The sequence below is a fragment of the Podarcis vaucheri genome (genome assembly GCF_965113315.1).
Source record: "Podarcis vaucheri genome assembly, chromosome: 8".
Lineage (NCBI taxonomy): Eukaryota > Metazoa > Chordata > Lepidosauria > Squamata > Lacertidae > Podarcis > Podarcis vaucheri.
In genome coordinates, this window is record NC_138766.1 from 25,020,537 (window position 1) to 25,034,553 (window position 14,017).

General features: G+C 44.0%; 1 protein-coding gene across 5 annotated transcripts; it reads right to left on the reverse strand.

The window, feature by feature from the left end:
* Positions 1–1,083: 1,083 nt before the first annotated feature.
* LOC309538710 (N-acetyllactosaminide beta-1,6-N-acetylglucosaminyl-transferase-like) lies at positions 1,084–12,036 on the reverse strand. Of its 5 annotated transcripts, none has more exons than XM_082234550.1 (4): positions 11,831–12,036; positions 6,753–8,037; positions 4,919–5,005; positions 1,084–3,417 (listed from the first exon to the last, which is right to left on the reverse strand). In XM_082234550.1, exons 2-4 carry the CDS (start codon positions 7,699–7,701, stop codon positions 3,227–3,229), a joined length of 1,227 nt encoding a protein of 408 aa, XP_082090676.1. In that variant the 5' UTR covers positions 7,702–8,037; positions 11,831–12,036; the 3' UTR covers positions 1,084–3,226. The 5 variants fall into 5 exon arrangements, with proteins under 5 accessions (XP_082090676.1, XP_082090675.1, XP_082090674.1 ...); XM_082234549.1 differs by lacking the exon at positions 11,831–12,036 and adding an exon at positions 10,131–10,363; XM_082234548.1 differs by lacking the exon at positions 11,831–12,036 and adding an exon at positions 9,955–10,092.
* Between the last annotated feature and the right edge of the window lie 1,981 nt (positions 12,037–14,017).

Sequence of the window (14,017 nt, forward strand, 5' to 3'; positions counted from 1 at the left end):
CTAGTCATCTAAACCTAGGCTTGTCGTTGGCCTTGCTCCAGGCCAACCAAGAGCCATAAACCCCCAAACCCCCAAGGGCAGTAAAGGCTGCCCATGTGGGGAAACCCCGTGCAGCTGGCAAAACTTGCAGGTCCCATTTGCAGGAAACAAATTTTACCTGCATGAGGTTTCTTTGTTGCCAATTATTTTTGATTTCCCATCATTTCTAACAAATGGTCACGGAATTAATACGAATTCAAATACAAATGGAAAAGCTGACTTCCCACCCACCCCAGATGCCCCCTCTATTTTCCTCCCTCCTCTTGTTGTTTTTTTAGTTGTGTCCGACTTTTCGTGACCCCATGGACCAGAGCACGCCAGGCACTCCTGTCTTCCACTGCCTCCCGCAGTTTGGCCAAACTCATGGTGGGAGCTTCGAGAACACTGTCCAACCATCTCGTCCTCTGCCGTCCCCTTCTCCTTGTGCCCTCCATCTTTCCCAACATCAGGGTCTTTTCCAGGGAGGCTTGTCTTCTCATGAGGTGGCCAAAGTATTGGAGCCTCAGCTTCAGGATCTGTCCTTCCAGTGAGCACTCAGGGCTGATTTCCTTAAGAATGGATAGGTTTGATCTTCTCGCAGTCCATGGTCAAGAGTCTCCTCCAGCACCATAATTCAAAAGCATAAATTCTTCGGCGACCAGCCTTCGTTATGGTCCAGCTCTCACTAGAATAGCTTTTCCAACCATCATTTCTAAATATATTCATCCCTTCTCCCTACACACACCCTGTTCAGTTGCCAATTTCTGCTAAGAGGATTCTGTTGTGCAAACCTTTCGTTGTTTGGGCTGTTGGAGCGGAAGGCACCTGGAGTTGCACCGTAGCATGATGTGCATAAATCAGCATATTTACAGCCCAGAGAGAAGCATAACCACCTTTTTATTCATCACGCCAAGCTGTGGTTAAAGTAAGGGTGGGGAACCTCTGACATTACAGATGCTGTTCGGCTACAACTCCCATCATCATTGGCCATACTGGTGATAAGTGATGGGCTGATTGACAAGTCGGTAAACGTAACATTAAACCAGCTCGCTCAGGTTTTACGTGTTAGATTTGCACCCACTTATTCCAAAGAATGAAAGATAAGTGCCATATATCTTTGCTGAAAATAAACCACATGTCAACATTAGCGGGAACATGCCTCATTTAATTCAGTCAACTTTTCCACCTTCTGTTGAGTTCATGGTTGGGTTTGTAGTGGTTGTTTTGTTGCTTATTCAGTGATGGATTATGAAACAACAAGCACAAGAGTTAAAATTTGGGCTTTGTGTTCAGTAGATGTTTGTATTCTGTGTTGTTGTTTTTTTCTCTTTAAAGGAAAAACAGGCGTCTCAACATTGGTAGATTTCGTAGTACAGAAAGCTTGCACAACCTATGAACAAAGATGACATATTACAAAATCAGAAAAATAATACAAACCTTTTTAATTTTTGGCATAGACATATTGTTTTTATCACCTAGGATACTAACTCATCCGGTGTTTTATTCCTTTATAGGAGCTCAGCATTGTACCTAACTTTGCAGTTGTCTTTCTCCGGCAGACCAATCCAAACTTGATTGCTGTTAAGGGCACAGCTGCAGATCTGGTTGAAAAGCTGGTACCCTTAATACAAATTCTGATACCCTCAATACAATTCTGAAGTAAAGGAAAATGATTCAGTTTCTTTTAGTTTTATTTTAAGAAAACAAATTATTTATTTACTATTGAATTGTTACAAAAAAATTTACAATGAATATCTGCAAATCTGTTTGTTTTTGTAAGAAAAAATACTCTTCCACTTTAAAGTACAACACTTAACAGACCAAAACTGAAACATAGGCAACATGTTTAACAACAAGGGCCTAAATGGAAATGAGTCACAAGATGGAGGGCTGTGTTAAATGTCCATAATCCATTGACATACCAGTTCAAGCTCATATTTAGCAGACCCATTTTCATGCTTGCGGTAGATGCCAAGAAAGAACTGGTGGACATTTCTGCACAGATGAAACCTTTCTATCAAATTTCAGTCTCCATTTAAAAAATAAATAAATTGTAAAACAGGGAAAGAAGAATATGCCGCTTTTTAATTTTTCTCCTCTGGACTTTTAGCAAATATTACAGGGATAGTCAACATGGTGCCCACTAGCTATTCTGCAGTGCAGCTCATATCAGCCCCAGCTAGCATGTCCAACATTCAGCGATGATGGAAGTTTTAGGGCAACAACATCTGAATGGCACCTCGTTGGCTACCCCTGACATACGGCAATCACCTTTTCAAACCATCTGAGGTCAATGAAGATTTAGATGGTGCACAGAAATAATAATAATAATAATAATAATAATAATAATAATAATAATAATAATTAAGATGGTGCACAGAAATATGGAAATGATTTGCTGTTAATCAGCATAAGCAGTTCCTCTAAAGAAACTGGTTTGGTTGCACCTGAAAAGCCATCTCTTTAAAAAAAAACCTTATGTGCGAAGATCTTCCTTTTGTTTTCAAGAGAAATTGTTTTTTGGCAGTTTACTTTTTGCTCTTTTGCGCTGATTTTGAGCTCCCACATTACCTGTGGGGGCGCGTGAGGCTCCCATTATAAAAAAGGGAAAGGGATACTCATATACATTATAAAAAAGGGGGGAAGATACACATGGAGTTTTTTCTTTCCGTGGGAGATAACAGAAGAACCCTGGTAGCCCGTATACCTGAATATCTGGCTTGACCTCACTTCAGAAACAGGTACAATATTTGTGCGCAGACACAAGTCCTCCAGCAAATAACAAGGCCCCTTTGTAAATCTTGTATTGATATGTAGTCTGTTTTAATCCAGTCATCTTCTAGACTACCACTTAGTGAAACCTGACTTGCAACAATGATCAAAGTCTAATTCAACCAACTTGAAATATGAATTCACCATCTATCTTCCTGTTGGTCCAAACCGCTTCTCAAAGTATTAACAAATGATACCCGAGTTCTTTGGTGGGTGGGAGAAATGGATAGTAACTCTGTTCCAAAACAGGATGCAAAATCCTAAAAATAATCAAGTATATCAAATAGCAAAAAATATCAACCAATATATCGATTGTCCCGAATTTTGACATAGTGAGATGATGTTCAAGATTGGAACATGCATGGCTTCAAGCTAAACTGGCTCTTCCAGGATGCTGGCTCTGTTCATTGTCTTAGAGTAAACCATATCCGTTCCCCTAAAGGTACCAGCTTGGCTCCACAGGTATTTCACTCTCTTTCAGTGCCCTCTCCCGAACGGCCAGTTCTAGGCATTCCACAGTAGGTGGATATGTTTCAAGTTCAACTTTGTTAGCAAACAGTTGTGTACCGGATAGCAGCCACTCAAGGTCTCCAGTTCCATAGACACAAATGTCTCTTTTATAATGACCTGTCAAGAGATAAAAGTACTTTCATCGGAAATATAGAAGGTCCTATAAAGAAGTAATTAGAGAAAAGAATGAAGAGTGAAAAGTCAACTTAATGTATTAAATGCAATGTAAATTGGTATTGGTTAAAAAAAATGTAAAACTAATAAAAATGATTTGGGATACGTTGTTTCTATACCATTTGGTTTTTAAAGGTGGAATTGATGTCTGGTGGCTAAAAGAAGCTCAACAATTTTGGGGTCTTCCTAAAAAAAACTTTTTGGGAGCCCTGGTTGTGGCAACCCTATAACCCTACAATATGGCAACCCTTATTATGTGGGAATTAAACTCGAGCAGAGTTTTGCAGACGACCTGAATTGACTGCACAAATTAACTGCCTGCTAAAGTTTTAAAAAACGAATAACTTTTACTCAGCGGACTTGCAGTTGCAGACTAAATATATGATGCAGGTAGGTGAATTAGGGGTGATTTAAGGGGTTTCCTAAAAATGTTGGCGTCTTCCTAAAAACATCTCAACAGCTTTTGTAGTGTCCTGGTTTTTACTTTTTGAAATATGGGTTTCAGAAGCAGCATTTTTCTTCATGAAAATAGGTCATCAGACCACTTCCTACCACAAGGCTTGGCTAATTACTATCTTTATAATATAAGATGCAGCTCACTACCCTCTTTATTTACATTGACCTGGGAGTTCTCCAAGCCACTAAGGTTGTAGTTCTCAAGACCCCGACTGTGAAACATTATTCCATGAAAGTCAATGAGAGAAGTATGGCAGCCAAAAAATGAACGCAGAGTAAGGCCATACATATATTCACCCTTTCATGCAGGAATTGTTTGTATGCACTTTAGTGCACAAATTTGGGTGCAAATTTGGTGTAATCTGCAAGTTCATAACCTTGAACAATCATGCAAAAGGAGCCCCATTCAGCTTTCTCTCTGCATTTAATAATAACAATAATTTATTATTTCTACCCCGCCCATCCGACTGGGTCTCCCTAGCTACTCTGGGCAGATTCCAACAGAAGGTTAAAAATACATTAAAGCATCAGTTATTAAAACCTTCCCTAAAGAGGGCTGCCTTCAGATGTCTTCTAAATGTCAGATAGTTGTTTATTTCCTTGCCATCTGCTGGGAGGGCGTTCCACAGAGCAGGCGCCACTACCAAGAAGGCCCTCTGCCTGGTTCCCTGTAATTTCACTTCTCACACTGAGGGAACCACCAGAAGGCCCTCAGCTGGAAGCGTGGTCATTCTCCAGATAGATATTAATAATACCCAGCTGATGGTTTCTGGAACTGCGCATTGCCCAGGAAAGAAACAGGACCGTGCCAGTGCTGGTGTTTCTGAGCCTACACGCTGCAAGTTCTGAAATGCCTCAAGTTTCCGAATCTCTTTGAAGCCTTCATTAAACTGAAGGGAAAAGAGGAGCAGCATAGACAGAGGTCATGGAATAAAAGAAGGGTCCACTCTCAGTGCTAGACAGCAGAATGCCAAATCTGTGCATTTACCGTAACATTTTCCAACAGTTCCGTTGATCCATTTGATAGCTCTCAAACCGCCCTCTCGTGTAGCATTTGGCATGGAGCCAGGGACGTCTGTTATTTGGAGAGAGTGCAAAACCAAAAGATGAGCCTTGTGAGGGCACAGCAGTTAATCTTAAAAGTGCCAGAGGGTCTATTGAAAACATGGACATTTCGTCATGCTTTGGGAGTTCTTATTTATCTCAGTTTCTCCCAAGGTAATTGGGATTTCATTTGAAATCCTTCCGTTTTGTCTGCATCATCTCGAGGGGGGGGGAGAGAAACAAACCTGTTTAATAAATATTATAAAAATTATTTTCCTAAATTCCCAGGTATACAAGCAAACCCTCTAAGTGCCCCTATTTTCCAGGGACGGTGCTGGATTTACAGAAGCTGTCCTGATTTATGATTTGACCCCAGAATGTCCCGCTTTTCCTTAGGAAGTCCCTATTTTCATCAAAGAAATGTTGGCGGGTATGGTAGGTAGAGAAAATACCGAGTGGTGTCTAAATAGTAAAATTATTATTATGGGTTAGGACTTCCCCATTTGCATCGGAGAAATGTTGGAGGGTATGTACAAGCAGTTTCTGTTTTGTCCTAATGACTTGGAAATCCAGCTGTTAAAACAAACAGGAACATCCCAGTAAGAGAATGACCCGGAAAGAAATAACATCTCTGGCCATCGTGCATGTAGGTTTGAGGGATGATGCCCCAAGTCCCTTCCAATTCTTGGCCCCCTTTGCTGTTATATAAGAGGAGTTTACTGAAATAGTCAGACCAGATTCTTTGTAAGATAGTGGCCTTAGCTGGCCACTTAAGTGTCTTCATCAACATCCCCAAGGAGTGAGCCAGGTTGCCAGGGTGTCCCCTGAGCAAGTAGATGGCCTTGGCTCCCACTCCCTTAGCTGTCCGGAAGAGAGAACAACAGGAGTGTGTAGCATGCAAGCGCTGGTCAAAACAGGCAGAAAAGCAGGAGGCACAAGGTTTTTTGTGGCAGCCATGGAGCGTTGACCAACTGGAGCCAGGAGGTGGTGAAGGCATCTGTGATGGCCTGGGATTCGGACTCGGAGGCTGAACCTGAGGAATCCCAGCCTGCACAGGATTCCCCGCCTCCAGAACCAGCTGAGCCAGGGCTGGGACTTGAGCCTGAAGGGTCCTCACCTGTGCTGGATCCTCAGGTGCAGGCACCAGCTGAGTCTGCTCTGGCCCCTGAGGGGATGGAGGACCCATTGCCTGCAGGTGCTCCACTCTCAGCCCCGTCAGGGGAAGAGGAGGTTACCTCTGGGTCCGGTAACCCTCCAGCCTCTCCTGAGATGCAGAGGCTCAGGGCAGAGAGAGATGGAGGGAACTAAGTTCCCACAAGAGGAGTGCTCGCCTCCAGGCCAGGAGGGGTGAGTCACCCGTGGACGGGGCCGCCCTATGCCTCGGGGCAGATAAAAGCCAACCAGCCCCAGTCCCAAGTTGCAGGAGCAACATTGTTGGTATCCAGTTCCTGCCTGCACCCTGTCCTGCCGGAGCTCCTGATCTCACCCGACTCCCTGCCTTGGACCCAACTTCAGCTTTGACGGACTGCCTCCATACTGCACCCTCAACCTCGGACTGGACTCGGACCTCACCTCACGGTTAACCCATGGAACCAGCACAGCATCACTTGAAAAGATGCAGGAATATGCAGCTGTCCCATATGGGGATCGAACCTGTAACCTTGGCATGACCAGCACCACACTCTAACCAATTCATCTCCTTGAGAACCTGTGCAACTTTAGATCTGACAACAAACCCCAGCCAACAAAATCAGAACCGGTTGGATGTTGCTACGTACCTGGTATCCTATTGAGTGTCGTCCAGTATTGTTCGTCTGGACTAAAGGTGTCCTGGGACCATTCTAGCAAATCGAGGGCCCGTTCATCAGAGAAAATAAACTCCACAAAGGGCCTTGTTAGGGCAACGTATGAAGAGCCACGGTAAAGAGTCAGATTGTGGGGCACTTCTGATTTCAAATACATGGTGCTTAGCATTTGAATTGGATATTCTCCGTCGTGATCTCCAAGACATGGTTTGAAAGAATATTTGGTCCTCACGGTATAAGGATCTACAAGGGGAATGCCAGGTGTGATGTTTTTCCCGTTAAACTTTTTCAGCTTCCGGACAATTTCCTTGTTGGTTTTCAAGGGGAAGTCTTGGCCACAGAGGTTGAGGAGGTACTTCCACTGAACCGTGGAGCTCAGGAGGTCCTTCATGCAGTTTAGGTCAGCCTGGAGCCTGGTTATCCCCGTGTAAATGACCACCTCCGCTTTGGACACGAGGAAGGCGTTGGGAAAGCAATCGACCAGCTTCTTCACATCTCGCTGGTACCCGTCAGGTGCCTTCTTATCCACGTGGATGCAGTAAACGTTGTGGGGCACGTAAATGGCTCGGAAGACTCGTTCAAAGGTACCAAACTCTTTGTGGATGGTGATGGCGTACGCTATGGGGAAGCCGGCTTCCTCCGCAGACAGGGTTTTCGTGAGGTAGTGACTGCTGGCCACGTAATCTTTGCAGGAAGACGACTTCCCGAAAGAGGTGTGGAAGTGTTTCCCCCAGATAAACGCTCTGTCCTGCTCTGCCAGAGACCTGCAATGATGCTGGAGGAAATCACCTTCCCGAGATTTCTGCATCTGCCGCCGTTGTTGTTTAGAGAGAAGGGGACGCTGGCGATCCAGAACAAGCAGAACTGCCAAGCCGCTCAGGGAAAGAACGGCAGAGATGCAACAAGCCTTCCGAGAGAGCATCGTCTTTTGAAAAATTATTGCTGCTTTTGTCGCAGCAAACGCCAGTGGAAGGTGCTCCCCTCAGAGTTGTTAATTTGGCAATGTGCTTCTGCTGCCCTGCATCGTTTTGTTTCTGCCCGCTGCCCCAAGATGGCAGGGTAGCTTTTGGCTCAGCTGGCTGCTAAGCAAGCGGCTCTACTTGCCTATCCGCAGGGATCCGAGCCGAACACAACATTAATCCTAGCAAAGCACACCATCGGCCACAAAGGCTGGAGGGAGAGCCTGGAACCCTCGATTCTTCAGTTCTTCCCCCAAAGTTCAGTGGCTGCACCTCACCCGTGAAAGGGCACTGTGCTCCTGAATTACGGGACAAAAAGGAACACAAACCAATATGAAGTCTTGAAAATGTAGGAAGAAGATGGGGTGGGTCAGAGAATAGAATAAAGAAGCAATGGGGTTCCTCTGAAGCAAGGGTGTTGGAAGAAAAGCTTCTGGAGCAATTCCTTACTTCATTTTTTGGGGGGGTGGGGGACAGAGAGAAAATACTTCTGTGGCAAAAAACAAAAAAGGTAGAATTTGCATGTTAGAACAAAGATTGGCAAAACAAGGATGGGTGCTGTGTCTTAAAATATTTTGTTGCTGCCCTTTAAAGCCCTAAATGGCCTCAGTCCTGTGTACCTGAAGGAGCATCTCCACCCCACCGGACACTGAGGTCCAGCGCCGAGGGCCTTCTGGCGGTTCCCTCATTGCGAGAAGTGAGGTTACAGGGAACCAGGCAGAGGGCCTTCTCAGTATTGGCACCCGCCCTGTGGAACGCCCTCCCTTCAGATGTGAAGGAAATAAGCAGCTATCTTCTCTTTAAAAGACATCTGAAGGCAGCCCTGTTTAAGGAAGTTTTTAATATTTAATGCTGTATTGTTTTTAACACTCTTTTGGGAGCCACCCAGAGTGGCTGGGGAAACTCCTGGTTCAAAAATGGAAACTGCAGGAACTTCCAACATTGGAAGAACGGAGAAGTAAGATGGTGGAATATGTAGAGTTAGCAAAGCTGATGGGGAAGATCAAGAATCAGCGCGACGAACTGTTTCAAAAGGACTGGAGCAAATTTATATTATATATGAAAGAACATTGTAAACATCTGAAAACATTTGTAGGTTTGAGTTTAAATGTTTTGTAATGAGAATATAAGGAACTGATTTACATTCAATGAGGGGAAATATAAAAAATAAGAGAGAAAGTAAAAAAGTGGTGATAGAAATGCTAAGAAAAAAGTAATTACCGTATTTTTTGCTCTATAAGACTCACTTTTTCCCTCCTAAAAAGTAAGGGGAAATGTGTGTGCGTCTTATGGAGCAAGTGCAGGCTGCACAGCTATCCCAGAAGCCAGAACAGCAAGAGGGACTGCTGCTTTCACTGCGCAGCGATCCCTCTTGCTGTTCTGGATTCTGAGATTCAGAATATTTTCTTTCTTGTTTTCCTCCTCCAAAAACTAGGTGCGTCTTGTGGTCTGGTGCGTCTTATAGAGCGAAAAATACGGTATGCATGGAAGTCAGAAAGAGGGGCGGGGAGAGGTCGATGCTCTGTCAAAGCAATGCTTAGACTGATTGAATTATGTGTTGAAACTGTGATTATGATAAAACTGAAAATGTAATTAAAATTATTATTTTTTAAAAAATGAAAATGATAACTTATCCATGTTCTACATCAATTCTAAGTTCCTTTGGGCTTCAGAAAATAAAATAAAATAGAATAATACTCCAGTGAGATGCGGAAAGATACAACACAGGACAGAGTGGGTCACCTCAGGCTGGAGTTGGGGGGAGTAATGGAACCGTTAAGGCCTCTGCATCTTCCTCCCCAAGCCTTGCCCTCTTCTCAGGGCCACATCTGTCGCTGGGGCCTACCCTGCGCTCAACTCCCCCCCCCCAAGTGAAACACATGTTTTCAACTGTGATTCTACTTCTTACTTGCTTTTCACAGAGAAATGGGGAAGGGGGGGATACCTCTGCCTTTTTCAGGGCTGCACGGCTTAATGTGCACAGGGTAAGATTTGCATCCATTGCTCTGCCCTTAATAAATCCATCCACACGGGACCACATATCCACCCCTGTCCTGCAACAACAGCAGCCACCAAGACCTCACTGGAAGGCTGCACACAAGGAAATGCAGTTTGGTGGGCTGAAGAAGGTTATCACTGGTCCAGGAGAAGAACTTTTAAAGAAGAGAGGGAAAGGGGGAGCTTGCATTTCAGCAAAACAAAACTGGTTCTCTCACTTGGGTGTCTGCAGGGGTGGGGAACCAGCCCAAGCGTAGCTGGAAAAGGTTTCTGCAGGTTCCAAGGATCCCAGGACTGTGTCCGGGGATGATTCTAGGGGGCAGGCAAAAAAGACATTTCTTACACACAAACAGAGACCTATGTCCTCTCCCCCCACACCCCACCCCAAACTTACTGCTGCAGGGAAACTGGGCAGTTCTAGCATGCACACAAACAGCAAGGGATTCTCAAAAGAGACGTTGGAGGCTATTCCCAGCAGGGAAACCGGCTGAAAATCCTTCTCTCAGGCCTGGATTCCTTTCAAGGAGCTGTCTTAGCTGTAGGACACGTTAAATAAGTTGGAGTTCTTGTTATTAAATATACCAAGAAAAAAGCACACCAAGAACTCAGGCCAATGTAATAGTGGGAGTGGTCCCTACTCTCAAATCAAGAGTCAATAGTAACAAAAACTAATCCATTCAAAAGTATGTATTCTGACAAGGACTGCAAACTCAAATAGAGGTTACCAACTCTAACAGAGATTACAAACTCAAACTCATAAAAATATGTATAACACAATAATTCATTGCAGAATTAGAGATAAGAGTTTATGAGTAGAGATGAATTCATGTTAGTTCAGATTCGTTGTGGAGGTCTTAGTTTCAATCATTGAGCAGAAGTCAGAAGTCAATTATAGATTAGAAACCAGGACAGAGTTCTTGGTGTGCTTTTTTCTTAATTGTAGGACACACCTTGCCCTGAGGCTTACAATCGAAAAGACATGGTGACACACAAGAGGGAGAAGCAAGCTAAGGCATCATTTCTTAAAGTTGGGGTGGAAGCATCATATATATATATATATACACACCATATTTTCCCGTCTATAACACGCCCCCCATGTATAAGACGCCCCCTATTTGGGGGGACTCAAAATTAAGAAAACTTAAGAACATGGGGGGAGATTGCCCCCATGTATATGTCTAGCACCCCTTTAATATTATTTTTTAGTAAAAAAAAACCACCACGGAAAAGTCTTATACACGGAAAAGTACGGTATATGCATACTCAAGAGGGTAAGTCGATTACAAAGTGGAATGGGAAATGGAAACCAAAAAAAAGGGTGGAGGGAAGTCAAGGGATTCAAAGAATCCTAAATGCAAGGTGACTGATATGTTTTAACTGGAATTTATTATGTAAATCTTGCACATATATATATGTGTATGTATATATATATATGTGTATATATATGTGTATGCATATATATATATATTGCCCCTTGGGTCAGCTTGCCTGTAGCCATGTTAACATGTAAATTTTTCCCACTGACCCAGGATTTAGAGGAGACAGTCCAGGAGCTGGGAAAAGGAGAAAGAGAGAGAGTGTGTTAGCCCTGGGGCAACGGGGACAGACCAGCACTGGGCACCAGATAACATAGATTTGGCCAATATTAATGCCATCTTCCCTTGCATGTTGCAACAACGCAAGTGATTATGTTTGCACTTACTGAGTAATTACCTAATTCCTACTTCTTGGACGAAGACATGAAACTGAAAAAGGTCTTGGGCGGGCGGCAGCAGCAGTTGTTTCCTGAATGCTGCAGGTTCAGCACACTCGAATCCTGGATCAGTTTGCAGCAAATAATAAACCACGTGATTTGAGCACCTCCCAGATAACAGGCGTTATCTCGGCAGTGGGGCCCTCCTTGCGGAAGGCCTCCCATCAGATGTCAGGGAGGTAGAGAATTTTAGAAAGGCAGCCCTGTTCCAAGTTTTGAATGTCTGACTTTTTTTATTTTTAATATTTTGCTGCAGGCCGCCCAGAGTGGCTGGGCGGTGGAAGAAGAAGAAGAAGAAGAAGAAGAAGAAGAAGAAGAAGAAGAAGAAGTTGTTTACTCACTTGTGCAGGCCTCAGGTTCTGGATTCTCGCTTGAAAGACAATAAACACAGAACCGAATAGAGGAGCAGAAGCCCAATAATACGAGGGCGGAGTCTTTAGCTGCAGGCTTGCAAGCCAAAGCAGTGCAGAATTGAACTCCTTTCATCTTTCCATTGCTACAAATCAGCACAGTGGTTGGCCCTAGGCACGGTGCAGGCTGCAGAAAACCAGTACAGTGGTGCCTCGCAAGAGGAAAAGAATCCGTTCTGTGATTCTCTTCATCTAGCGGTTTTTTCGTCTTGCGAAGCAAGCCCATTGACGGATTAGCAGATTAGCGCTATTAGCGGCTTTTAGCGGCTTTTAGCGGCTTATCTGCTGATCGGATCAGCTGATAAGCGGTTTAGCGGCTTAGAAAAAGGGGGGGAGGAAAAAAAAACCAGCAGGAACTTGCAAGACATTGTTGTCTTGCGAAGCAAGCCCATAGGAAATTTGTTTTGCGAAGCACCTCCAAAATGGAAAACTCTTTCGTCTAGCGAGTTTTCCGTCTTGCGAGGCATTCGTCTTGCGGGGCACCACTGTATTGGGAGGGGATAGGCCACGCCAATATTGATCGGGTTTGAGCTGGGGCAATGGCGCTGAGGAAGGGGTTCAAGCAGAAGTAAACAAATCACACCCTTCCCAAGTGTTACAAAAACCAAACACCGCAGCAGTTTGCACGTTAACTTGGCTGAGTCCTGCTTTTTGCCCCGGGGAGCACTGTGCATGATATGCCAACATCTATCATGCATTAATAATCTGTACACGCCGCAGCTTTGAGTCAGACCTTGGTGCTTCAATAATTTAAGCGAGTTTCATTCTGCCTGTTTGTGAACCCCTGGTGATGTTTCCTGATGCTTCTTTGCTGCTGTTGATTTTGCCATGCCCGGAATACGTATCTGGGCATTCTCTTAGATGAGTCAGAAACCGGCCGACTTTGAAGAAGTATCATAAATACCTCCCGGTTTAATTACACAGCAAGAGGAAATGTTTTCTAGAGGAAACGAATGAGGCAAGACTTGGAATAATGAAGATGTTTCGGTCAGCTCGCAAGCAAATGCTTTCTTAGCTTGTTCTCAAAAAAACCCCACAATATTTCTAAAGGTCAGTTTTCCTCACATTGCAACCAGGACTGAGCTCTCGGATGAGTGGAGCTTCCCTCCAGCCACCTCCAAGCATACAAAAAGCATTTTAATATGAAAGTCATACTGCAGATGATAATATTACACAGTTTGAAGTGACTGGAAGCATAAGAACTGACTCCTTCTGGAAGAAATAATTGTCCAGGCTCATAAAAATATTATTCAAAGTTTACTTGCAGAACTCTTCAGAAACAAAACAGGAACATCAAATGATACATCCAATAATGTCCATGCAATATCTTCTGCTGTCCAGCACAGGCTCAGCACCTTAGAAAATACTAAATCATCCAAACAGACCTTCTCTACATTGCTTGATCCCACACTGCCTGCAAGGGTGACAAGCAAATTAGTCCTAAGACTTTAGAAAACCTGGGTGTTTATTCCCCCCACCCTGAACTAAATGCAAACATTATTACTTAAACTGGTTATAAATCTAAACATCAAGTTTCTCTTGTTGAAGGTTTGCATTTGAAAGGAAAAAGGAACCCCTGGATAAATAGGGTTAGCAGAAACTCGTTTTGTTTTGGTTCTAAAAGGATATATAAAGCATGTGCATTATAGTATCTCAGAACGATGTTCAGAAAACAAAAAATAAGTATAATAAGTTACTAGGATCCGGGGGGATTTCCAAAAGTTGGTGCTTTATCCTGGATCTTAAGCAAGGCAATCAAAAATTCGTGGGGGGTGGCATTTTGGTTTTTTAAAAAGCTTCACAACTTTGGGGTTTAAACCATGAGAGCAGCAAGAATGTTGTGTTGTGCTGCTGTCTGTAACAGATTAGGTAAAGGTAAAGGACCTCTGACAGTTAAGTCCAGTCGCGGACGACTTTGGGGTTGCAGCACTCATCTTGCTTTACAGGCCGAGGGAGCCGGTGTTTGTCTGCAGACAGTTTTTCTGGGTCATGTGGCTAGCATGACTAAGCCGCTTCTGGTGCAACGGAACACCAAAACCAGAGCAGCGCACGGAAACGGCGTTTACCTTCCTGCCAGAGCGGTACCTATTTATCTACTTGCACTTTTTGCCGTGCTTT

Excerpts from the sequence above, each read along its gene's own strand:
- LOC309538710 (XM_082234550.1), bottom strand. The coding sequence starts at position 7,701 with ATGCTCTCTCGGAAGGCTTGTTGCATCTCTGCCGTTCTTTCCCTGAGC. Across the intron at positions 5,006-6,752 it reads GACACTCAATAGGATACCAG|ACGTCCCTGGCTCCATGCCA; the intron begins GTACGTAGCAAC and ends TCCAAATAACAG. Across the intron at positions 3,418-4,918 it reads AACTGTTGGAAAATGTTACG|GTCATTATAAAAGAGACATT; the intron begins GTAAATGCACAG and ends ATCTCTTGACAG.